This window comes from Pieris napi, chromosome W (assembly GCF_905475465.1).
Source record: "Pieris napi chromosome W, ilPieNapi1.2, whole genome shotgun sequence".
Taxonomy (NCBI): Eukaryota; Metazoa; Arthropoda; class Insecta; order Lepidoptera; family Pieridae; genus Pieris; species Pieris napi.
In genome coordinates this window covers 1,195,088-1,221,765 of record NC_062258.1, presented here as the reverse complement: position 1 = coordinate 1,221,765, position 26,678 = coordinate 1,195,088, and the positions used below count along the sequence as shown (strand labels likewise).

At 42.1% G+C, this 26,678-nt stretch overlaps 3 protein-coding genes and 1 pseudogene across 3 annotated transcripts; 1 reads left to right on the top strand and 3 right to left on the bottom strand.

Annotated features, from left to right (window-relative positions):
- LOC125062089 overlaps positions 1 to 26,678 on the bottom strand; it is a 302,676-nt pseudogene that overhangs the window by 245,107 nt on the left and 30,891 nt on the right.
- LOC125062086 lies at positions 2,267 to 3,861 on the bottom strand. The gene is made up of 2 exons (XM_047667686.1): positions 2,671 to 3,861; positions 2,267 to 2,290 (listed from the first exon to the last, which is right to left on the bottom strand). Exons 1-2 carry the CDS (start codon positions 3,682 to 3,684, stop codon positions 2,285 to 2,287), a joined length of 1,020 nt encoding a protein of 339 aa, XP_047523642.1. The 5' UTR covers positions 3,685 to 3,861; the 3' UTR covers positions 2,267 to 2,284.
- LOC125062083 lies at positions 20,422 to 21,685 on the top strand. Its single transcript, XM_047667683.1, has one exon. The coding sequence runs from the start codon at positions 20,587 to 20,589 to the stop codon at positions 21,640 to 21,642; it is 1,056 nt and encodes a 351-aa protein (XP_047523639.1). The 5' UTR covers positions 20,422 to 20,586; the 3' UTR covers positions 21,643 to 21,685.
- LOC125062078 (uncharacterized protein K02A2.6-like) lies at positions 24,706 to 26,595 on the bottom strand. The gene is made up of 2 exons (XM_047667677.1): positions 24,873 to 26,595; positions 24,706 to 24,827 (listed from the first exon to the last, which is right to left on the bottom strand). Exons 1-2 carry the CDS (start codon positions 26,416 to 26,418, stop codon positions 24,817 to 24,819), a joined length of 1,557 nt encoding a protein of 518 aa, XP_047523633.1. The 5' UTR covers positions 26,419 to 26,595; the 3' UTR covers positions 24,706 to 24,816.

The following is a 26,678-nucleotide window of genomic DNA, read 5'->3' as shown; positions in this document are numbered from 1 at the left end:
CTGCTGGCGTTTCGCCCGTCGTGCAATGTTCCGTGTTCCTATAATATAGTAAATAACTATTTAACGATAATGTAACGTCTTTGTTCTCTCTTATGGCTTTTTTAATTACCCTTTTAACAGTACGAACTGCATTCTCTGCCGCCCCATTCGATGCCGGGTGGTATGGCGCTGAAAAAATGTGCTCGATACCGTTACTATTTAAAAATTGTGCAAATTCCTGACTTGTATATGGTGGCCCATTGTCAGAGACGATTTGTTTAGGCAAACCGTATCTTGCGAAGACGTCACTAAGTACTTTAACCGTATAACCCGCTGCTGTACTTGGCACTTGGCTAACCTCAATCCACTTACTTCTGGCATCTACTATGACGAGGAAAAGTTTCCCTGCTATCGGTCCTAAAAAGTCCATGTGTACACGTGACCAAGGCTTATCCGGCCATGGCCAAGGACACGGCGCATGTCGCGGTGGCATATCCGCCTCCGCTGCGCATACCCCGCACCCCCGGCACATAGCTTCTATGGCCTCGTCCATCCCTGGCCACCACACATAGCTTCTCGCAAAAGCTTTGGTTTTTACGATCCCCATATGAGCCTCATGTAACACTGTAAGTACCTTTTCCCTACAAGACCCCGGAATTACCACCCTATGTCCCCATAAGATGCACCCCAGTTCCTCATATAATTCCTGCTTACGATTATAATAAGGTTGTAATGTCTTGATTTCACAATCAGTTGGCCACTCCGTACGTATATACCTTATTATTCTGCCTAACAAATGGTCCCGACCCGTTTGTTTTTTAATTTCATTATAATCTAATAAAACAGCGTTTTGTGCGAAATGCAAAAAAGTTTGCTCCGGTACCTGCCTTGTTTGTTTGTCTACTGCGCTCGCCGCGGGCCAACGTGACAACCCGTCCGCTCCATTCTGTTTTGATGGGATGTATTCTATCGTGTAGGTATATGCGGACAGCTTAATCGCCCACCGCTGCAACCGGCTAGCGGTCATCGATGGAATACCTTGTTTGGGACCGAAAATTGTCACTAAAGGCTTATGGTCGGTGCGTAGCGTAAAGGACCTTCCATACAGATACTGGTGCAATTTTTCGAAACTGTAAACAATAGCTAAAGCTTCTCGCTCTATTTGTGAGTAATGTTTTTCCGCCGCGGTGAGTGCGCGGGATACATACACTACGGGCCGTTCTCGCCTACCTGAATCGCCACTACTGCTCTCCCCCTCACACCACTGCGTGAGCACGCCGCCTATACCACGAGCGCTTGCGTCACAAGTTAAGAACAATGGTTTATGCGGATCATAGTGGGCCAGTACGTCTGCGCTAATTAAAATATTCTTAATGTTTTTGAACGCTTTTTCGCACTCTCTATCCCAGTGCCACTCCGCGCCTGTTTTTAACAGGTTGTACAGTGGGGCGAGTGTAGCGCTCAAATTATTAATGAACTTGGCATAAAAATTAATTGTGCCTAAGAATGCCCTCAGATCCGTTACGTTATTGGGACGGGGAATCCGGAATATTTATTATTCCCGTAATTTTCTCGGGATCGACTCTTATTCCATCTGCCGATATTAAGTATCCTAAATATTTTACCTCACTCATCATAAATGAACATTTACTTTTCTTAAGCCTCATTCCATTATTTAATAAGCGTTGTAACACTCTTTCTAGAATTGCTAAATGTTCTTGTATATTAGACGTTCCGATGATCACATCATCTAAAAATACCCCTGTGTTGGGAATATCGTTGAAAAGATTTGTCATTATCCGTTGAAAAATACCGGGGCTGGAGGATAACCCGTATACTAATCTTTTGTACTTATATAAACCCTTGTGTGTGTTGATGACTGTTAAGTTATCAGGGTCGATGAGTTCAATTTGGTTGTAAGCCTGCGATAAATCAATTTTTGAGAAAATCCTAGCACCGTTTAATCTCACCAATCCATCAATCAATCAATCTTACATAACCATCGATGCGCGGCAACGGGAACCTATCAACTACCAGAACCGGATTTAGTGTTACTTTATAATCGGCACAGATACGGAGTTCATTGTCAGCCTTACGCACAAGAACGAGGGGAGTCGCCCAGTCCGCGCTCTCCACCGGCTCGATGACGCCGGCGCGCAGCATGCCCTCCAGCTCGTCGTCGAGCCGCTCGCGCAGCGCGTAGGGCACCGGCCGCGCGCGGCAGAACACCGGCACCGCCCCCTCGCGCACCCGCAGCCTGGCTACCCCTCCCGTGAACCGGCCAAATCCCTCCGAAAACAACTCGCTATGCCTGGAAAGTAATTGTGACAAGTTATTCCCATTACTTGAAATTTTCTGCTCTAAACCGGCTGTTATAATATTTTGTTTATACATAGGTACTTTAATTGCCAATTCTGATAACCATTTACGGCCCAAAATCGAAGTCGTACCGCCATTGATTATAAACAACTCCATATTTTTACTTTTGTCCCCCACACTAACTAATGGTTTTATTACACCTAACGGTTTAATTAAAGAACCATCAATAAATTTAAAAACAAAATTAGTTTTTTCTATAGGTCTGTTCCAAAAGTATTTGTCGTATTTCTCCTTACTTATACAAGACACCAAGGACCCTGTATCAATTTCCATTGATAACGACTTATTATCAATTATCACTACAACACTTACCGGCTTATAACTACTTAAACTTAGTTGATGTAGCTCCTCCACTTGCCAGTCCTCCTCGTCCGAGGTTGATGGAGGTTCATCATCTCCCGACCACTCAGGAAAATCCATCCCCTCCGACGATGCTTCATCCATGGTTCGTACATGGGCTACCATGTTGCTGTGTATTCCTCCTCGCGATCCTCGTGGCCCCCCATTATTCAATGGGCACACACGACGTAAATGCCCGCGCTGCTTACATCTCCCGCAGATAAAGCGTCGGTAGCGACACTCATCGCTGCCGTGTCCCGCGGCTCCGCACGCATAACAATTGTATCTTGAGTCACCCTGTCCTTTCCGATCCGGCCCCGACGACGCTGCCGGTGCGCGTGCGCCCCCTCGCCCCCGGTGGCCCGGTCCGCTCCGCCGCGCGGAGTGCGCGTTCACGGCGTTCAGCGCACTAGCCGCGCTGCCGGTCTCGCTGCCGCCACCCGGGTCGGTCACGCCACCCGTCGTCTTTTGTTCCACCGCCGATGCATCTTTTTCTGCCGCTTCCATTGCACAGGCTATGGTTACTGCTTTTCCATACACCAGATTCTCTTCCGCGAATAACCTTTGTCTGATTAATTCACTCCGCAACCCACAAATCAGCTGATCTCTTAGGTTATCTTCTAAAGCAGTTTTAAATTCGCAATATTTGGCCATTTTCTTCAACTCCGAGATATATTGCGATATCGACTCACCCGCATTTTGTCTCCTCTGTCGAAAATGATACCTTTGCGATATAAATGATGGTTTCGGTTGTAAATGGTTTTTAATCACGCTTACGACTTCTGTGTAGGTTTTTGAGCTTAATAAATCTGGACTAGTCAAATTACTTAATAATTCATAAGACTCATCTCCCATAGCCGCGATTAAAGTGGGTAGCCACAAATCTGTTTTCACCTCATTCACTTTGAAGAACATCTCCGCTCTTTCGATATACAAAGTCCAATTTCCAGTCCTTACATTAAATTCCGTCAATTTCCCGATCGGCATTTTGTCTAGAAACTATTAACTTTTTACGAAAACCAATCCTCGTCGCCACTGAGATAAATAATACACGACGTGTAATATGAATCAAGGTTTATTGGTGACTGACGCACAGCACACTACAATGGTACATTTAGGTATCTCAATGTGTGCGCACGCACACACGCGCTTCACTCATACACTACAGTTAGTCAACAATGTCTATCCTGACATTGATAGATAAAGTAAATAACTTGATTCTTTCAAAGATTGATGCGCCGACGAAAATATACAACTCGGTCGATACTGTTCTCGATTTGGAAGAAGCTGTTCATTTTCCTACAGAATTTCTAAATTCTTTGAACCCGTCTGGACTCCCTCCTCACAAAATGGTGTTGAAAGTAGGTTGTCCTGTTATTTTATTAAGAAACCTGAATCCACCTAAACTTTGCAATGGCACGCGTTTGCTGGTAAAATCATTGAAAACTTTCAAAATAGAGTGCACAATACTCACAGGATGTGGTACCGGAGAAGATGTATTGATTCCCCGAATCCCTCTGATACCATCGGATTTACCCTTCCAATTTAAACGTTTACAGTTTCCGGTAAAGACATCTTTTGCAATGACCATTAATAAATCGCAGGGTCAAACCTTCAACGGCTTAGATTTGAGCGTTGACTGTTTTTCACATGGACAACTGTATGTCGCTCTTTCAAGAGTGACCTCCAGAGAAAACATGTTTGTATTGTCTAATGACAAGAAAGCTGTGAACGTTGTTTATAAAGACATTCTGTAATATGTTGTAAAAATAAAATAAATAGTTAAAAATCTAAAAAGTAAATAAGTAAAAATTTAGTTTATGAATTTAGATATTCCAAAGATAGCAGAAAATCTTCATGGTATAGGGAAAGGGGGATTGTTTTACTCCAAATTTAACGCGTGCGGGCCACGAGCAGTAATGAATAAATCAAAACTACTGGATCGATTTTAATCACATAGGCTATATATTTTATACCCGTGCGAAGCCGGAGCGGGCCGCTATGTTTTTATATACAACGTTCACAGTTTTTCTGTAGTGTATTTAGTATCAGCATTGCACCCGTGCGAAGCCGGGGCGGGTCGCTAGTATATATATATAAGACATTTAAATTTTAGCAATAGACGAAATGATAAATATAATTTTAATATTTGTTACTGTCTGTGAATGTTATGCTTAAATAAAGATAATTAAATTTGATTTCCTATGTAATAATATTTCGGAATTCTTTAATCAAAAAAATCGCTGTAACTTTTTAATGAGAAGGGACAAGTAAAAAGTCACCCACGAGCATGCATGGTGAATGTCATGAAAGTGGATAAAGCGAGAGAGAGGTATGCCGGGACCGTAGCAAGTGGAGATCCATGGTATCTGCTTAATCAGAAGAAAAAAGTGTGATGATTAAAATAAATATACAAACAAATTTATGATATCGTCCAAAGCAAAGAGTACCGATAGTTTTTTACGCCGGCTTTTTCTCTCGGCCTACACCCTCTGTCTTCTTTGGCGATGAGTAGGAATGTCTACCGATACATGTTTAATGACGTACAATAAGTGATACCTGTATCTTATATTCCATAATAAACATATTTTTTTTTAAATACAATAATGAACCTGTTGCATCTACTTTACCATAAAAATCCGACGTAAGAACGCTATATTAACCAGTACAATTTTAAACGCGTTAAATTGCTAGGGTCGTCGTAGTATTTACATACTTCAAGCAAATAATCGAAACTGCATTGTCACGATCACGGAGCGCATCTTGGCTTTGTAAAAAATCACTAGAAAAAGCATCCAATGTCACGCTCATGCAGGTCGTAGTTTCTCACGGTCTGAACAAATAAAACCCTGTACCACGCTACGTAAGATGATACTAAAAGATCGTTTATCGCTTCTCAAGAACCATTACCGGGTCTTAGTGGCGATAGGATATTGGACGTGCCGTTTGCCGGCAATGTATATACGTTTGGGAATACTCGTTGTATTGGTAAATGATATTTTCGTATCATTCGGTAGCGCTCCATTACATTGAGATGTCAGTAACTATATTGCAAAACAGAGATTGTGTCTTTGTCGTTTCTTGTTAGTTTCGAAAATTACATTTACATAATTCTATACAATTTAGTTGTGCTAAAAATATATTTGATACATCCTTTACTCCATATAAAATCACTTATAAATTAATGCTTAATTTAAAAAGGAAAATATAAAACATAAATTATTATTTAAATAATTAATGATTTTTCTTATAGCTCCATACAATGGGTATTTAAAATATCGTTATCGTGATAAATCTCAAAAGGTTAAAAGCAAAATTATGTATTATAAGTTTTTGCAAAATTCGATTTGCGAGAATTTTAGGCGTGAAATTCGAGGTAATAATATCTAAACTTTAACACCTTCTGACAGGTAAAATTTAAAATTGGAACAGAAGAAACAAAATATCAAATACTGTTAGTAGATGACACCGTCCCTTTTAAACTCACTATTTACTATGAAATTCAGCAAGGTAAATTTTAATTAAAACTGCAAACTTTTCATCAATGACAGGTAAAATTCGAAATTGGAAAATCAGCTGCAACACGAGGTGTAAAGTCACACATCACTATGTACCCAACAATTTACCATCCCGTGGGAACAGTGCGGGGGCGGACGATAATTGTTTGTCCACACCCTTAACCCTTCGGCGTACCTCGCATAATTACAGGGCAGCCTATGATTCGAAGGCACCGCTTTGATCAACGATTCTGGCGCGATAAAAGGAATGCGTTATGAGGAATATGCTATTGTAAATTTTTTATCGAGTTCCATTTTTAAATTTTATTTATTTTTTTGAAATAAAGTTACGCATTCTAGCTTTAAAAGCATTCATATTTAACTTGTCAAAGCTTTTTGTATGGTGACCAGCTCCGGCAAAGTATAATCAAAATATAAATAAATTTTTATTTTGACGGTAAACACAATTTTTAAAATTCGAACATATAAGTTTTAACAATATTTTATAACATAGCTTTATTAACTATAATTATGGTTTATAGTCCTTGTATTAGAAAACAGAATGATATGGAGTCACTGTAGTTAATTGAAATTAATTTATATCAACTATCAGTTGCATCCCTTATAATTTTTATGTATTATGTTATTTGCTTTTTTAATAAGTGTGAATAAATATAAATAAAATAAACTACAAACAATATTTTTTATCAAACTACCTTTCGAGGGGTGTCGATTTCCGTTGCGTACGCGCATCAGAGCACAAATGATAAATATCGTTGCTATGTTATTTGGTCGTTTTAAAAAGTCAATGTTAAATATGGATTGTTCAGGTATATGTTTCCTGCGTAGTTTTAGAGCAATCATTATTTATTCACAATACGCTGCAAAATTTCAAAACGATTTAATGAATAAATTATTGAAATACGTCAATCAAATCAAACATTATTATTAGTGCACGTTAGTCTTAAGTGGTAATAGAGATTGTAAGTAGTGTTATTGGACACTTTCTTATGTTATATCCTTTCTAGTAATTTAGGTTAGTTTTAAATTACTTATTAATCTTAAGTAAGGCAAGATCCGTAATGTTAAATTGTGTCTTTGTGCAAAGATTATTTATAAAAATAAAATTTGGAAACAATATCTGGGTATTTGGACAGACAATAAATACAAAAGAGTATATAAGTCTAAAAATGTTACTCAGCTGAAAAATTATTTTAATTTTAACAACACAATTAGGCAAGCATCAAACCTTCACAAAAAGGAAACAGCGTAATGGCAATGGTCTAATTTTTTTTTATAGAACAGGGGCAAACGGGCAGGAGGCTCATCTGACGTTAAGTGATACCGCCGCCCATGGACACTCAATGCCAGAGGGCTCGCGAGTGCGTTGCCGGCTTTTTAAGAATTGGTACGCTCTTTACTTGAAGAACCCTAAGTCGAATTAGTTCGGAAATACTCCAGTGGGTAGCTGGTTCTACAAAGTGGTGCGCGGCAAAAACTGCCTCGAAAAACGCATTCTCCTAAATTTTAAGATTCAACCAAGACTTTCGTATACAAAACATTTTATTTTTCGTCCAATTCACCAGTTTACCAACAACTTGACTGCGACAGCTTTACAATCCGGAACTAAATAAACATTTGTTCAGGCGTTAGCTACCTAAAACGGAAAGCTCGTAAAAAGCCATTAATAGATTGACACTTCCAATAGAAGTGTTTATCAACTTCACACATGTTTTAATTAATTTAAAATATTTGACGGTATTTTTAAATACAGAAAGACGTACCGTTTTTTATGACAATTTTGACAAGAAGAAACAAAATGGCTGTACAGTGCCACAGACTTTTCTTGGTTGAAACGTGCGTCGCTGTTATGGATATTAGTATTGCCAGTAAATAAAAATTAACCATTATAAAGGGAATAATGTGAAGTCGTGCAGGCTAACTTAATAATTTATTGAAATAAATATGTATTAAACCTTCAATTCGGTGATTCACACTAATTAAAAACACAATACAATATCATTAAAACAAAAAAAAAAACATACAAACACTTCTAACTTTTGTCTTATTTCGTTTTTATTCAATCATGGCGAGTATTATGGAGCCTATATTTGCAGGAGTATATGTGGCTGAGAGCTGTTACTAGCGATTTTATTACAATTACAATATTAGGGTCACACTAATTGTAAAAAATTCTTCATTATTGTAGGCTACGTTTGAATCGGTTTGAAATATTTTTATCCATCTTTGTACAATAGATGCTCTGTAAACTCTTGCGTATGATTTCTAATTGTTTTCATTAATTCATTGGTGCACAGCCGGGGATCGAACTTTCGACCTCAGGAATGAGAGTCGCACGCTGAAGTCACTGGACCAACACTGCTACATATCGATATATAGATTAGATAATTATATATAGTAATCAAAATCCTTTAGTTTAATTAAAAGTCAATGATATCTCTATCTAACTTTTAATAACCCATACTAATTCTCCCCCGGGAACATGTACGATTTACAACCGTACAGGTATTGCAATGTAAATGACACCATGCAATATGATTTGCTTGTGTGTTCATTTCCATTATATCTTATTATTTCACTTAAGTTAGTCGGCATTCAGACCTCGTACCGGGCGCGACTCTTAATCTTATCTCACCCCACTAGTTTAGTCCATTGCTCATAAAATAAATAATTATCCCATTAAATATCTTGATAATTTATCCCAACCCCGAACATTGGTCCTTCGAGCCATTAGTCGTATTTTTGGCAGGATCAGAGCGCGTGTGCTTTTGCAATATTTTTGTGCTTAGTGTGTGTGTTATACTGATACCTGCGCATCAAAAGAATACATCTAGAACTACGATTTATGGATACATCTCTTTTATCCTAATCACATTGCCTTAGAAAGGCAATATACCTCAACCTCGACCTCGGTGCCTTAGAAGGGCACTACATCTCTTCACCTCGTGACCTCAGTGCCTTAGAAGGGCACTACATCTCTTCACCTCGTGACCTCGGTGCCTTAGGAAAGCACTACATCTCTTCACCTCGTAACCTCGGTGCCTTAGGAAGGCACTACATCTCTTCACTTCGTGACCTCGGTGCCCTAGGAAGGCACTACATCTCTTCACTTCGTGACCTCGGTGCCCTAGGAAGGCACTACATCTCTTCACCTCGTGACCTCGGTGCCTTAAGAAAGCACTACATCTCTTCACCTCGTAACCTCGGTGCCTTAGGAAGGCACTACATCTCTTCACTTCGTGACCTCGGTGCCCTAGGAAGGCACTACATCTCTTTACCTCGTGACAGTACAACCTTGCAGGTATTGCGAGGATATCTTGAGCAACTTATCAGCTGAACAAGTAAGGTTATATTGTTATCTCTGATAATCTTTAATTATGTCCACAATGGAAGAAATTTTAGCTACCCAACAACAGTTGGTGGACGCATTGGATAAGCTTTATATCAACTTTAAGAAGGATGGAGCGGAGCGAAAGACTCCCGATTATATACGTCGTCGTTTGGAAACGTTAGAACAATATTTTACAGATATTCATAACAACCATATGACACTTTTATCTTTTAGTGATCAGTCTCATGAATATTTTACTTTTAATAAATACGAGCAGATTAAGAAAAAATATGGTGATATTAAGACAACCTTAATAAATTATAAGCCTTTGGCAAGCATTAAAAAATCCCCTGAATTACAACCTCCAACGTTTCAAGCCCCGTCTACCTCTAACGCATCGACCTCTAATGAATCTCAGGAAATATCTCTCAAAAATAACTCTAATATGAGTAAAACAGAAGAGCTCATGAGAAAACAAACTACAAATTTTAAAGCTTTTCTGAGAACTGCCTCGAGTATAGAACTTGACTTTATCTCGGAAAAGTGGGAGTTAGAAGACATCCTAAAGACCTTGCAAGTCCGTTGGACTGCGATTGATAGCTTCCATTGGGAGTTGGACAATGAACTTTGTGGTTCCAACCGAGAATATGAAGATCAATTTACAAATTACGAAAAATATTACATTAAAGTTAAGAAGGATATCAATAAAAAGATGTGGTCGGTATCACACATTGAGAAAACAACCCCTAAAATGGAGTTACCAACCTTCGAGGGAAACTATAACCAATGGGTCTCCTTCAAAGATCTCTTTACGGAAACTATTCATAGTAACCGATCTCTTTCAAATGCGCAGAAATTACAATTTCTTAAAAGTAAGGTTAAGGGTGAACCTGAGAAGTTGATTCAACATCTCCAGGTAAGCTCAGATAATTATCTCATTAGCTGGAATATTCTCAGTCATCGCTATGATAATAAGCGCCTAATCTTTACATCTCACCTTAACAATCTCTTAAATATTCCTAATATTCAATACCAGTCGTATAATCATATCAAACGCATTCACGATGTTACAAACGAGAGTATAAATGCGATAGAAAATCTTGGAATTAATGTTTCTTCCTGGGATCCCTTCCTTGTATGTATATTGTCTCAGAAGTTAGACGCAGACACGTACAATGAATATATACAATCTTTGAAATCGCCGAGAGAATTACCCGTATTACAAGATTTTTTGCAGTTTTTAGAAACTAAGTTTATGACCCTAGAAACTTTACGGAAGAAGCAAGAAAATCAAACGCCAAAAGTATCATATCAAAACTTCAATCAATATAAACCTTCAAAAAATTTAAATAATCAATCATCATCTTCGAAAATTTTTAATCATAACTTTAGACAAGGTTATAATAATCCTAAGTATACTTATTCTACAAATCAGGTTATTTCGCAACCAACACATTCCAGTAATAAAGTTATTGAAAAACGCAAGCTGTGTCCGGTGTGTAATTCAAGCGATCATCGTATACATTTATGCCAAAAATTATTAAATATGCAGCCTATCGCACGAAGAAATGCTATTGCAAAATTGAACCTTTGTATCAACTGTTTACATTATCATGAAGGTAAAAAATGCCTTTCGCAATTAATGTGCAAGGAATGTAATAAAAATCATAATACAATTTTACATGAATGTTTTACAAAAGATAATATGACACCGGACGTTTCACGATCTAGGTTACACGTGCCCCGGGTTGTGAAACATTTACCTCAACAACAAGAAATTAACACATTAGTATCTCTTCCAAGTGACCCTGCCGAAATATTACTTGCCACTGTCATTATTAAGATACAGGCAGCGGATGGATCTTATAAAAATATGAGAGCTCTTTTAGATCAGGGCTCACAAATCTCAATTATCAGTGAAAATGCTGCTCAATTATTAAAAATACCTCGACAAAAATGTAATGGTTACATTTCTGGGATAGGAAATACAGAAAACAATTGCAAGGGCAAAATCTCTATGAAGTGTTTATCGATAGTCAATGATTATACCTTTAACACGGATGTATTTATTATGAAAAAACTTGTAAGGAACTTACCGAGCTATACCCTGCCAAAACCAAATTGGCCTGAGCTTAATCATATAAGATTAGCTGATTCAGAATTTTATAAAAGTAGCCCTATTGATATATTATTCGGCGCTGATGTTTATTCAGATATTATCTTGGACGGTATTTGTAGATTTCAAGAAAGGTTTCCGATTGCGCAACAAACACAGTTGGGATGGATAATAACTGGTAATTATAAAACCTATCAGTGTAATATAATCCTTAATAACGATATCCAAAGGTTTTGGGAAGTGGAAGATATTCATGAACCCTTAAGTATGTCACAGGAAGATCAAAATTGTATAGAGTTTTTTCAGAATACAACCTCAAGACGTGACGACGGCAGTTACGTTGTAAAAATACCTTTTAAAGGAAATCTCGAGGAAAAATTGGGCGAATCGAAGTCGAAGTCTATCGCTCAATTTATTCAATTGGAAAATAAACTTATTAAAAAACCTTATTTGGCTCGTGATTATAAATTATTTATATCGGAGTACAGAGAGCTCGGACACATGATACCCGTTGTGTCACGCGCCGCCGTAGAGTCGGGTTGCTACTTATCGCACCATTGTGTACAACGAGCGGAATCATCAACTACGAAATTGCGAGTTGTTTTTAATGCCTCTTCGAAAACTTCGAGTGGATTTAGCCTTAATGATCTTATGTGTAGGGGGCCAAATCTACAACAAGACCTTCAAACACTAATCTTAAAATGGCGACAATTTAAATATGGTTTTACAGCCGACATAGAGAAAATGTTTCGAAATATTTGGCTTCATTCAGAACATCAAAAATTCCAGAAGATTATTTGGAGAGATGATCAATCCCAACCCTTAGGTGAATTTCAGCTAGCCACTGTAACTTATGGAACTAAGGCCGCACCTTACTTGGCCATGATGATCCTGAAAAGACTTGCAATCGATGAACGATCAAATTATCCTTCCAGTATCGCACCTGCTGTGTTAGAAAGCTCATTTTACATGGACGATCTGTTGCATGGGACTCACTCTGCACAAACAGCAATAGAGCTGAAGAACGATTTAATTAAACTACTTAAATCTGGAGGTTTCAATCTTAGAAAATGGCGTTCAAACTTACCTCTCCTTTTAGAAGACATGAACGATTCCGAGAAAGAATTCGACTTTAAGCACCAGGAGTCAACTAAAACTTTAGGCCTTCGTTGGAATCCCAATACCGACGAATTTATCTTTTATCCTATTAATTATATCCCAAATATTACCCCTACTAAGCGACAATTATTGTCCGAAATCTCAAAAATTTATGGCCCCTTGGGCTGGCTGGCACCAGTCACTACAAAACTTAAAATTTTATTTCAAGAAACTTGGAAGTCTGATCTAGGATGGGATCAGCCGATACCTCATAAATTAGTCTTAGAATGGAATAAAATAAAATCCTACATATCCTACATAACGCAATTTAAAATACCTCGATGGTTACAAACACAAGAAAATGATCTTAGAACTCGATGGCACTTAACTCAGAAAATCTATCATGATATTTTGGTCAAATGGAAGAATGAATATCTCTCACAATTATCTATTAGATCCAAGTGGAAACGACCTCAAAAAGATCTCAACTTGAACGATATAGTCATCATAAAAGATGAAAATCTTCCGCCCGGTAAATGGGCTTTAGGGCTTGTGGTAGAGCTACATCCCGGAAGTGACGGGCTGGTGAGAGTCGTCACTCTTAAAACCAAGAACGGTTCTATTAAACGCCCAGTCGTTAAGTTATCCCTTCTACCTACAAATAATAATAATCAATCTTTAAACCATGAGAAGGTCGATGAAAAGAAGCCTAAAGCGAAGAATTTCAGCGGCATCTCTTTCTCTGCTATGGTTTTATCCTTAACATTATTTTTCCTTTCAATACTAAGTTCGTGTAAAGCTCAGTATAGTTACACACCCCGTGAATAGTGAAAGTGTTGTGAGTGAGTGTGAAGTTAGGGAAAAAAGGCATTTTAATCATAATAATAAAAGTGTTTTCACTGTGTTGAGTGAGTAATTTAAATTCAAAAAGTCAATCCAGTGTAAGTGTAAATAATCAAGATCGACCTTCCTCGCCGATCTTTCGTGTGTTTTCCCTTCCGGAATTAAATATAAGTGATCTTTGTAGTTAATATGATAAATGTAATTCATTTTCTCACCCACAACTAATCATAACATATAGTGAACACTATATAAACATTTAATATTAAAATTTGTGTATCACCTTGTTAGTCTTAAGTTCATCCTCCATTTTACTAACCCTCATCTTTTCCTCCCCCGGGAACATGTACGATTTACAACCGTACAGGTATTGCAATGTAAATGACACCATGCAATATGATTTGCTTGTGTGTTCATTTCAATTATATCTTATTATATTCACTATAGTCAGTCGGGATTCAGACCTCGTACTGGGCGCGACTCTTAATCTTATCTCACCCCACTAGTTTAGTCCATTGCTCATAAAATAAATAATTATCCCATTAAATATCTTGATAATTTATCCCAACCCCGAACAAGTTAATTGATTGTAAAGTATTATTTATTTGACATCCGATTTATTTTTTAAAGACATTATTTACATCTCTTGTATGGTCAAAATGACCGTATTTTTACCTGACTAATCGTTTACTAAGTGTTCACTTATCCCACTAACCCCAATGATAAGCGATCTTAAGGCTATCTTGTACAAATGACTATACTATCAGTATGACGCACCCTAAATATTTGCTTCCTTTTATTTATTTAAAGATACAAATTTTTACATTATTTAATAGTACCTACCTCTGTTATTCTGTATATACATAAGACAGAAATAAAATAGAGACAGTAAACAATCTAAACAATACTGGATCTACTAATTAACAACAATTTAATATTCAATTTTCATAATATTGGCAAATCGAATAAACCACAAGTATTTACGGTTTTTACTGATTTGACTTTGACATTGTTAATTTACGAGCTCTATGACACAACGACAATAGCACCCCCGAATCCGGCGATGAGTACCGGGTGGTCCAACGCTACCTTTCGGACCTGGAGAAGGAGGACCGCCGGGTCTCCTGGTTTTCCTACTCACTGCCCGCAGAACAGGATCTCAAGGTGGCGATTCGGGGGATACCGGTTACAACCGACCCCGAGGAGCTGGCCCAGGCGCTGCGAGACCGCGGGTACGAGCCTGACTATATCCGCCCGATTCGGGCCCGGAAGGGCCGACCCGGCTGCATTTTCCTTGCAGTGATGCGGCGCACTCCAGACATCACCCCTGCCATATACAATATTACCGAGCTGTTGTATATGACGGGGGTCACCATTGAAGCCTGGCGCGGGAAACAGGGTCCCGCGCAATGTCATCGCTGCCAGTCGTTCAGGCACTCCTCGGTCAATTGCCATAGGCGAATGGCGTGCGTTCGCTGCGCGGGGGAGCATCGCGCGGCTGACTGCACCAGACCGAGGGAAGTGCCGGCGACCTGCGCCAACTGCGGGGGGTCTCACCCCGCTTGCCACTCAACTTGCCCGGTGCGCAAGGAGGAGGAGCGGAACCGGCGCGCGGGCACGTTCGCCCGAACGGCGCCGCCTCGCCCCTCGCGCCAACGCCTCAACGAGCAAAGCCGAAACCAACATCCGCCCATGGGCGCGCCGCCTTCGGCCGCCCCTCTGACGTCTGCCGCCGCTCCTACGGTCGACGATGAGGGCTTCGTCACGGTGCGACGCCGCACGAGACGAGGCGGCCGCAAGCGGGGCCCCGCCGCGCCTTCGCTTGCCGCGCAGGAGGCGAGCCGCGCTGCCGCACTTCATGCGGTTTCTGCGGGCGTCGCCAACCGCGCCGCTGCCGCAGCCGCAGCCCCAGCGCCAGCACCAGCACCAGCACCAGCACCACCTCCGCGCGCGCGCGCACCAGGTCCCGCGCGCGCCGTCCCCAAATGGAGGAGGCACTGGCGGCCATCGCTAACATACTCCAGGCCGTGCAAGCCGGAGACGACCCAGCCCCGCTTTTTAGGAGAGCGGCATCGGCCCTCAAGGGCCCTACCCGAGGTCGCAGCCGCCGATAATGGGGGGCCTTCGGCTCCTACATTGGAACGCGCGCGGCCTCGCGAATAAGGCCACCTACTTAAAACATCTCTTGAACTCGCAGGACATTGACGTCGCCCTGATCAGTGAGACGCACCTCACGGAAGCAGCCAGGTTGCGCATCCCGGGGTTTGAGACCTATCGCCAACACCACGTCGACGCCATCGGCCGCGCCTACCGTGGCCTAGCAGTCATGGTCAGGCGCCGCATACCACACCGGTTGCTGCCCGACGTGGCTGTCACCGAGTGCTCGGCCCTGGGCGTGGAGCTACAGCTCGCCGGTCGCCCCACAGGCTTCTTCGCGGTCTACGCTCCACCGAACCAACGCTACGCTTCCGCCGATGTTCGCGCGCTCCTCGCCGCCGCCCATCCATGCGTCATCGCCGGCGACTGGAACGCGAAGCACCCGGCGTGGAATTCGCGGACATCTAACCATCGGGGCAGACACCTGCTGCACGACGCCGAGACGCTGGATTTTTCAGTGTCCGGCCCGGACGTGCCGACTCGTTATCCCGACAATGTCTATCACCGAGCCGATACGCTGGACATCGTTGTCCACCAGGGGTTGACGTGCCAGATGACCCAGGACGTGATCGTCGACGAGCTGCTGTCCGATCACCTCCCCGTGGTTGTCACCCTGTTGGACACCGAGCCGAGTCTAGCACCTCTGACACCGCCTCGCCTCAAATGTATCGACTGGAGGGTCTTTGAGCGAGCCCTCGAGGAAGCACCACAACCGCGACCTCCCGAAACCCCTACATCAATCGAAAATTTTTCTACCATAGTCACCTCGATTTTTCAGAGTGCACTGCAAGCGGCCACCACCGAGCGCCCTCTGCCGGCGACATACCCGCAGCTGCCGCCTCGTTTGCTGGCACTTATTCGCCGCAAACGCGCACTGCGGAGACGCTGGCAGCAGACCCGCTGTCCGCGCATACGCGCAGAACTGCGCACCCTCGCCGAGCGGGTAAAGGCTGCGCTCGAGGACCACAGCAACGAGTCGTGGGAGCGCTGTCTCGACGAGGCCACAACAGATTGGGTACGGCTGCACCGACTGTGCAGGCGCCTCAATGGCGCAGCCGACCCGATCCGCCCGCTGAGACACCCGGACGGAACGCTGCGCTACGACGCCGAGGCGCGCGCCGAGCTGTTCGCAGACCACCTTCAGCGGCAGTTCTCCCCTAACCCCGCGGCGGACCCGGCACGCGCGTTAGAGGTCGAGAACGCCGTCGTCGAGCAGCTAGGCGCCCCTCCGCCGGCAGACGAAGAGGTGTTGTTCGTCTCGCCGAGCGCCGTCAAGCGACAAGCAGCGCGGCTCAAGCCCAAGAAGGCTCCCGGCCCGGACGGTATCACAAACGCAGCTCTGCGTCACCTGCCCCATCGTGCGGTGGTGACGCTCATGCGTCTATTTAATGCGATCCTCCGGACCGGGCACTTCCCCGAGCCATGGAAAGAGGCCAAAGTCATCATGCTGCCCAAAAAGGGCAAAAATATTACGGACCCGGCGAGCTATCGCCCCATCTCTCTACTAGCTACGCAATCCAAGCTGTTCGAGGCCATGCTGCTGCCGACCATCAGGCGGCACTTCACTCCCAGGCCCGAACAGTTTGGATTCCGGAGCGAGCATTCAACTACGCTACAGCTGTCGAGGGTACTGCACGACGTCGTCTTCGCCTTGAACAAGAAGGAGGTGGCGGCGGCGGTATTCCTCGACATGGAGAAAGCTTTCGACCGAGTCTGGCACGCGGGGCTGGTGCACAGGCTCCTCAGCTCTGACTTCCCGCGGCGAGTGGTGGCGATCGTCAGCTCCTTCCTCTCCGACCGGCGTTTCTACGTCTCCGTCGAGGGGGTCAAGTCGAGCTGCCGGCCGATCGCCGCGGGGGTCCCTCAAGGAAGCTGCCTCTCACCGGACCTTTACTCATTCTATACCAACGACGTTCCAGTTGCTGCGGGGTGTGCGGTGGCGCTGTATGCGGACGACCCCGCCTACACCGCCTCCTCACTCAATGCGCGCCACGCAGCAGCCAAGCTCCAGAGGTCGCTGGACGCCCTCCCAGTCTGGCTGGCGGAGCGGCGCCTCACGGCGAACGCCGCCAAAACACAAGCCATCATCTTCGGGCAGGGGAGAAAGCTCCCGCCGCCGCTTATCCTGCAAGGGGCCGAGGTTCAGTGGCGCCCCCAAGTCACCTACTTGGGCATCACGCTCGACCGAGGCCTCACGATGCGCCCGCACGTCGCCGCAGCCGCAGGCCGCGCGAAGGCGGCCGCCGCCAGACTGCGCCCGGTGCTCCAGTCGAGCCTCCCATTGCGACAAAAACTGGCCCTATACAAGATCTATATAAGACCACATCTCACGTACGCGGCGCCCGCGTGGTATGCTCTCGCGGCCGAGACGCATCGGCGTCGGTTGCGCGCCGTGCAGAGCACCACCCTTCGACGTATCGTCGACGCGCCGCGTTACGTGAGAAACGCGACCATCTCGAGGGACCTAAGGCAACAAGGTCTGGATGACTTTATCGGCGAGCTGGCGAGGCGCATGTTCGAGCGTGCGGACGCCTCCGGCTTCGAGCACCTCCGGCGCCTCGCCCCGCATCATACTCGACCTCCAGACCACAGGCGAGCCTACCCGCGCGAGCTGGTCCGCGCGGAGGCTGAATCTGACGAATCCACATAATATTATGACAATATCCAAGACTAATGGGCTGGACCCCTCCCGTCGGCGTCTCGGAGCGCGCAGAGGATTCGTCCGCTGGTCTGCCTCGCTGGGCTTCCCTCGGGTAACCGAGGGTCTCACCCGGTGTGGTACGACCGCGCCCGCGCGCGCCCGTTACCGCCACGGGGGGGCGCCACCAGCCCCACGGACATGACACGAGAGGCGCTGCGTGAGCGAAGACGCTCCGCAGCGCAAACGAAGTTCAGGGCTGTGTCAGGCCCACCCTAACGACCGTCCCGCCGTTGAGCGGGACGCGTACCCCGCAACCCCCCGCAAGCCCATGGGCGTAACGGGGTTCCCAGCGCCACTCAAGGGTGATTGCGCGGAGGAAAGCAGTTGTGAACGACAATAGCAGCTGACAGTGACGCCATTGCTTCGACATAATACATTACTTTAAATAATAATGATGTCTATGGAGTATTTACTATCAAATATCTGGGATCTATTAATTTTGGAAAATCAAATATAACACCAGAATTAACAGTTTTAACGACTTTGACGGTGGTAATTTATTAGCTCTGTGGCATATAATGACAACAGCTGACAGTAATGCCATTGCGCCGACATATATAATAATTTTATTTCTCATAACTTATAAATTAAATCATAAGGATATAATTAAATCATTTATACATATTTCCGTGATCGTAATTATAAAATGATTAACGATCTTTAAACCGAAGCATACCCGATACTCGAGTTTTTTTATCGTTAAGGACGCCACTTGACCCGTTAATGATCGCTCGGAGATTTATATCTTTAATTTCTCAAACTCATCACTTTAGAAGTAAAATAAAACATGCTTATAAAATTACCGTTCTATTAAATAATTAATGAAACAGGTCAATTAACCCTAGATCACTAACCTTCGTCAAAACGACGACGCGGACTCAAAAAAAGTGGTTTAAATTTCGAGTGCGTCGTCTTACGCATTCCAAATTTCGGCTAATCTCAGTCGACCCATAACTCGGGCGAGCTACGAGTGTGTTTTTTTTATAAGGACCCTGTGGACGCCGTTCTAGCCACCATGAGTCGTCGAATCGACGATGGTTAGTATTAACGTTATTCTTGCAGTTATTTTTCAATCTTTTTTGGTGGTATAATTAATACGCTGTTTTGTAAACTTCGCACTGAATATATTTTTATTTTAGATACGATCCGTCAGCTGTTATTAGATGATTAAAGTGACGAAGAAAACTGCTCTGAGAGTGAGAAAGAAGACCACCTTGAGGCTGATCCGGCTTATAAAACAGATGGTGAGGAAGAGATTTTTTCTGTTACAGAACAATCACCTTTAACTGAAGTACACCTTCATCAATTGAAGACCCGTTATCAGTTAAACCGAGTTCACGAAGCCGAACAGCCTCAAGAAATTTTGTTCATATTAGACCTGGGCCCACGCGTAATTTTAAAAACGAACTTGACCCGCCTTCTTGCTTCTTATTTTTTGTAACTGATAGTATTATGCGTTAAATACAAACGTAAAAGCCACCCAGAGAAAGACAGATTCCAATGAAGTAAGAGCTACACATGCAAAAAAGATTACGAATTCTGACACTTCAAACGGGACTGCTGGAACCCTGTGTGGCGAACACAAACTTGACATTTGTCACAAATGTTTTAATTAATAGTTTTTTTCTAAAATGTTTCTTTCTTATGTTGATTTTATTACTTAATTTTAATATTTTAATATTTTTTAAGCCTTTGTTTTTTATAAGTTTATAAGATTTAAGCATGAATGAAACCATAAATTTTCAAATGAGTAATAACTCTAGTCTCAATTAAAATACTTTAAATGTAATTAAATTGTGATTTTAGTAAATAAAAAACTTATAAACATGTGAACAAATGATTATTGTATTAAATAAATAAAACATATATAAATATTTTATTCCATTAACCCTTAGAAGCCTCCCTTTTGTACGGCGTAGCCGAAACGACGAAGGTTAGTAATAAGTTTTATTAACTAACTCGCTCGCTGACGTGCTCGGAGGCCGCGCGCGTTTTCCTATTTGTTGCGTAAACAAACTACTACGTAATCAGTGATTAAGTGAAGTGAACAGTGGCTAAACGCTTTGTGATCAAGCATCGTTGCATCTTCGCTTATTGTACTGGTCCGTCACAAGTGCAAACCCACATAATGAGTTCGTGCTTTGGCTGTCAACAGCTGGTCAGTGTCACTGATAAAATTTGTTGTTTTGATTGTAAAAATAACTTCCACTACGGCTGTGTTGGATACACAAAGACCTCTTTTAGTAGACTTACGGCTAAAGCTAAGTCAAACTGGAAGTGTCCAGCATGTAAATTACCTACAAAAAACGACGATAATACTCCTGTTAAGTCAATATCCTACAGTCCTCCGCCCCACGCACCCTTACCGTCGGCGGCGGATAACTTAGATGAATATTTTAGGAGCATGGAAGTATCGCTATTGTCGAAACTTAAGACTGAGTTGGTCTCTCTAATTGAAGATAAAATACTAAAGGACATACACAAAAAAGTAGGTGCATTACCGCAGGTAAAGGCTCACCTGGACGAAATAACGCGAAGTCTGAGCTTGTTGTCTGATAAGTATGATACAATTATTGCAGACCAACAGCAATCACGGGAAAAGATCAGTAGACTCGAGAAGACAGTTTTAAATATAAACAATAAGTGTGTGTACTTAGAGAAGTGCAATGTTGCGCTCGAACAAAAGATACATGAGTTTGAGCAGGCTTCTCTAAATGATCGCATAGAAATAGTGGGCATTGAAAAACTGCCAGGCGAAAATGTCATGGAGCTAATTTCTAAGGTTGGGCAAAGAATCAATGTAAATACTTCAGATATTGAGTGGGCCAGGCGAACCATGACCACCCGCCCACTGAAAACTAGCGTTAAACCGGCACCTATAGTGGTAAAATTCAAGGTATCAGGAGCTGACTCCCGTGACACTTGGTTGGCGCAGCGCCGTAAAATAATGGAGGTGACGAGTGGCGATATCACAGGTGGATCGGCCACTAGCAAATTATATATCAACGAAGTACTTACTAAGGTAACTAGAACTCTGCTGTGGAACACGAGGAAGCAGCTTCATGGCATATACAAGTACATATGGGTATCTAGGGGTAAAATACTAGTTAGAAAAAGTGAAGGGGAAAAGTCAATATGCATTCGTAATGAAAGTGAAATCGTGGACTTACTTAACAAAAACTAAGTATTTTTTTTTTATTAACTACCTTATAACTGGTGTTTAACTATTTTTATTAAATTCAATGATTCATTTCATTTAGACTTAATAACTGATGATGAATCTATTAATTATGTATGTACTGATAGCATAGATAATTGGATAAGTCAATGTATCTACAAAAAAGAACTCTGTATTATTCACGTAAATATTCGTTCTATAAAAAAACATTTTTCAGAACTTTTAGTAGTGCTTAACGACCATCTTAGTTATATAGATATATTAGTAATAACCGAACCTAATATCAATTATTCATTGTTAACATTTTATAGTATTCCTGGGTTTGATGTAAATGCACACACTCGTTGTGGGCGAAGAGGTGGAGGAGTGCTGGTTTACTCTCGCGCGGGGTTGTGCGCGCGGCTTAGCCAGAAACCTAGCCTTGTGAACGGCGAGCGTACGGCCGAGTTTGTTTCCATTGTTTGCAACTGGCAAAGTGAGCAATTACAAGTTATTTCAATATATCGTCCACCAAGATACAATAATCAGAATAAAATCCAATAATTTTTAACATTCTTAGAAAAACTTTTACAATCGTTATCTACTAGTGACAAAGTAATTATATGCGGGGATATAAACATAAATTTGTTAAAAAATACCGATAAATATGTAAAATGTTATGAAGATTTATTAGCCGAACACGGTTTTACAAAATGTATCAAAGACGTGACGAGAAGGGAAATTTTATTGGGTAATGTAGTCGAATCATGTTTAGATCATATATTTATTAAATCGTCCTCAGCATTAATCGATTCTGCAGTCATAAAACATAAAATATCTGACCATTATTTGGTCGCGGCATCTGTACAATGGAAACAGACCCCCAATGTAGCTCACTCGGGCGAGGTGTGTGAATCACGCGCTGCCCCTGCCATTACCTCGGCCCAGCGCTACCGCCGTGTGCTTGACAATAGATTAGTCAGAGAAAAATTATTAGAAACCAACTTCGATCATCTCTTAAATATTGAATGCCCATTTAAATTATATGACGAGCTATCTACTTTATTTAGAGACATATACAACCAATGTTATAAAGTAAAAAATATGACTGGTAACAGGGATTCTAGAAATGAAAAGTATTGGTTAAACAATAGCTTAAAAAATATGGTTATTGAGAAAGATAGATTATTCAAAATATGGTGTAGTGATCCAAAGAATATGGTAAAAAGACTAACATATACTACGTACAGGAACAAATGTCAAAAGGCAATTTTTAAATGTAACGTAGAACATGATAAAAAAACAATTTCAAATTGTAATAATAATATAAAAAAAGTTTGGGATAAAATTAATGAATTATTGGGTAAAAATAAGCAGTCTTTGGATAATCTAATCTTAAATAACATAACTAAACAAGGTGGCACGCAGGCAGTCTGTAATGATTTTGCTGATATATTCTCAAAGGAAATTGATCAAATAAAGCACTCCTGTGATGAAAAATGGCTGGAAAGGAAGACTTATGTTAAATTATCGAATGTGTGTATGAGATGGCAACCGGTCGATGGCAAGGATATAAAACTAATAATTGATAAAATGAACAAAAATAAATCACCGGGCAGTGATCTTATACGCATGTCTGACTTAAAAATAATTGTTGACAAGATTAGCCCTGTATTATCTAATCTGATAAATCTATCTGTAAAATATCACAAATTTCCACAAAAATTAAAGGAAGCAATCGTTCGTCCGGTCTATAAGAGAGGCGATCGTAAAGTTTTATCGAATTATAGACCAATAGCTATACTATCAAGTATTGACAAAATTATGGAAAAATGTGTTGTCAATCAAATTGGAACTTTTTTACAAAAAAATAATATCTTAACGGAATGTCAACATGGCTTCCAGAAAAATAAAAGCACCAAGACCTTATTATCAAATTTTACAGACGAAATTAATGCACATTTGGGAAATAAAAAAAATATTGTAGCTATTTTTTATGATTTTAAGAAGGCTTTTGATACCTTAAATACTGAGACCCTCTTAAATGGAATGGAGGAGTGCGGCCTGGGGCAGCCGTTGAACCCTTGGTTCAGCGACTGTCTCACGGCGCGCTCTTACCGTGTGAAAGTCGGCGACGCATTCAGTGAGGAGAAACAAGTAAACTGCGGCGTCCCCCAAGGTTCTGGGTGTGGGCCAGTGTGCTACTTGATGTATGTAAATAGCCTCTGTGAAGTATTACGTCACTGCTCGGCCCACATGTTTGCTGATGACCTTTGTACTCTCAGCGCTAGTACCGACCTCTCGGAGATGTGTCGCCGGGTTCAAGAGGATGTGGATGCGGTAGTTAAATGGTCACATGATAACGGCATCATATTAAACGCTGACAAAACAAAGATGATAATTATTCACTCCCCGTATTTAAGTTCTATTGATAATCCACCTCCTCTTTTTGCGCACGGCTTTGATTGCTTTCATAACAACAAAATTAACTGTACGTGTAAACCTATCGAAAAAGTTAATTGTGTAAATTACCTAGGAGTAAAAATAGATACGTATTTTTCTTGGGATTCCCATATAGAATTTTTGTGTAGAAAACTAAGAATTTTATTAGAAAAGTTTTACCATTTACGTACTAAAGTCTCATTGCCCATACTAAAATGTTTATATTTTGCACTTGTGGATTCCATAATAGGTTACGCTCATGACTCCTATGGGTTAACATTTAAAACATATATTGATAAAGTAGAATCATTACAAATAAGATTTTTAAAATTACTAGTAAATAAAAAGACAAGGAATCAATGTAAAGGAGATTATTATAAACTATTCAAAATATGTAAAATTTTACCGGCTAGCCTGAAACATAGATTCCTTGTACTTGTAAATAACCATGGCAAGTGAGATAGTAATAATACACGACGTGTAATATGAATCAAGGTTTATTGGTGACTGACGCACAGCACACTACAATGGTACATTTAGGTTGTCTCAATGTGTGCGCACGCACACACGCGCTTCACTCATACACTACATAATCTCCACCCTTATTTGACACAACTGTTACTAAAAAAATAAACTTACATTAACTAATTACTTACTTAGATCTATTACAGGTAAGCCTATCTTATTGTCTAACAATTATATAAACCAACACCATACTTATTACTAAACTTAGGTAAATTATAAATGACTACTAGTAAATCAAAACTTATAATTAGGTGGATAGTTTAATCGACATTGTCGAATACAACGAGGTTGAACCGGTTCAGGGGTAGGTGTTGAAGCCTGAAAGGTACCCGGGCTCTGGTGCTCCCTACTCTCAAAGAATTCATCCTGCCCACCGCTGTTAGGAGAAACGGAAACTGTCGCGGGCGTCATCGGCGTCACTGGCGTCTCGGGGGTTCTCGATGAATCGCCCCTTGACCTATTGCTTGGACTGGGTTCTCCAGGCTCCGCGGTTGGCGCTTCATCGTGCCCACTTGGCTGTGTCGGAATAGAAGGGCCGATCAATGAACTCCGTATCCGTCTCTTTAGTTGATCGATGTGTTTATGTGTTACCCTGCCTAAAGCATCTACTATTCTATAATCCGTAATACCTATCCTTTCCTCTACTGTTCCCGGCACCCATCTTTCTCTTCCCCCGCCTTGACGTAACCAAACCTCTTCCCCCTTGCCTAGCTGACGTGTCCCCTTCGGCCCCTGGTCCCTTTGGCGACTTTGTGCCTTTTTAACCGCGTCATTCCGGCTCGGTGTAAGTGCATCGAGCTTGGTACGCAGCCTACGACCTACCATCAACACTGCTGGCGTTTCGCCCGTCGTGCAATGTTCCGTGTTCCTATAATATAGTAAATAACTATTTAACGATAATGTAACGTCTTTGTTCTCTCTTATGGCTTTTTTAATTACCCTTTTAACAGTACGAACTGCATTCTCTGCCGCCCCATTCGATGCCGGGTGGTATGGCGCTGAAAAAATGTGCTCGATACCGTTACTATTTAAAAATTGTGCAAATTCCTGACTTGTATATGGTGGCCCATTGTCAGAGACGATTTGTTTAGGCAAACCGTATCTTGCGAAGACGTCACTAAGTACTTTAACCGTATAACCCGCTGCTGTACTTGGCACTTGGCTAACCTCAATCCACTTACTTCTGGCATCTACTATGACGAGGAAAAGTTTCCCTGCTATCGGTCCTAAAAAGTCCATGTGTATACGTGACCAAGGCTTATCCGGCCATGGCCAAGGACACGGCGCATGTCGCGGTGGCATATCCGCCTCCGCTGCGCATACCCCGCACCCCCGGCACATAGCTTCTATGGCCTCGTCCATCCCTGGCCACCACACATAGCTTCTCGCAAAAGCTTTGGTTTTTACGATCCCCATATGAGCCTCATGTAACACTGTAAGTACCTTTTCCCTACAAGACTCCGGAATTACCACCCTATGTCCCCATAAGATGCACCCCAGTTCCTCATATAATTCCTGCTTACGATTATAATAAGGTTGTAATGTCTTGATTTCACAATCAGTTGGCCACTCCGTACGTATATACCTTATTATTCTGCCTAACAAGTGGTCCCGACCAGTTTGTTTTTTAATTTCATTATAATCTAATAAAACAGCGTTTTGTGCGAAATGCAAAAAAGTTTGCTCCGGTACCTGCCTTGTTTGTTTGTCTACTGCGCTCGCCGCGGGCCAACGTGACAACCCGTCCGCTCCATTCTGTTTTGATGGGATGTATTCTATCGTATAGGTATATGCGGACAGCTTAATCGCCCACCGCTGCAACCGGCTAGCGGTCATCGATGGAATACCTTGTTTGGGACCGAAAATTGTCACTAAAGGCTTATGGTCGGTGCGTAGCGTAAAGGACCTCCCATACAGATACTGGTGCAATTTTTCGAAACAGTAAACAATAGCTAAAGCTTCTCGCTCTATTTGTGAGTAATGTTTTTCCGCCGCGCTGAGTGCGCGGGATACATACACTACGGGCCGTTCTCGTCTACCTGAATCGCCACTACTGCTATCCCCCTCACACCACTGCGTGAGCACGCCGCCTATAC

Coding starts and splice junctions, on each gene's coding strand:
- LOC125062086 (XM_047667686.1), bottom strand. CDS start 3,684: ATGCCGATCGGGAAATTGACGGAATTTAATGTAAGGACTGGAAATTGG.
- LOC125062083 (XM_047667683.1), top strand. CDS start 20,587: ATGAGTTCGTGCTTTGGCTGTCAACAGCTGGTCAGTGTCACTGATAAA.
- LOC125062078 (XM_047667677.1), bottom strand. CDS start 26,418: ATGACCGCTAGCCGGTTGCAGCGGTGGGCGATTAAGCTGTCCGCATAT.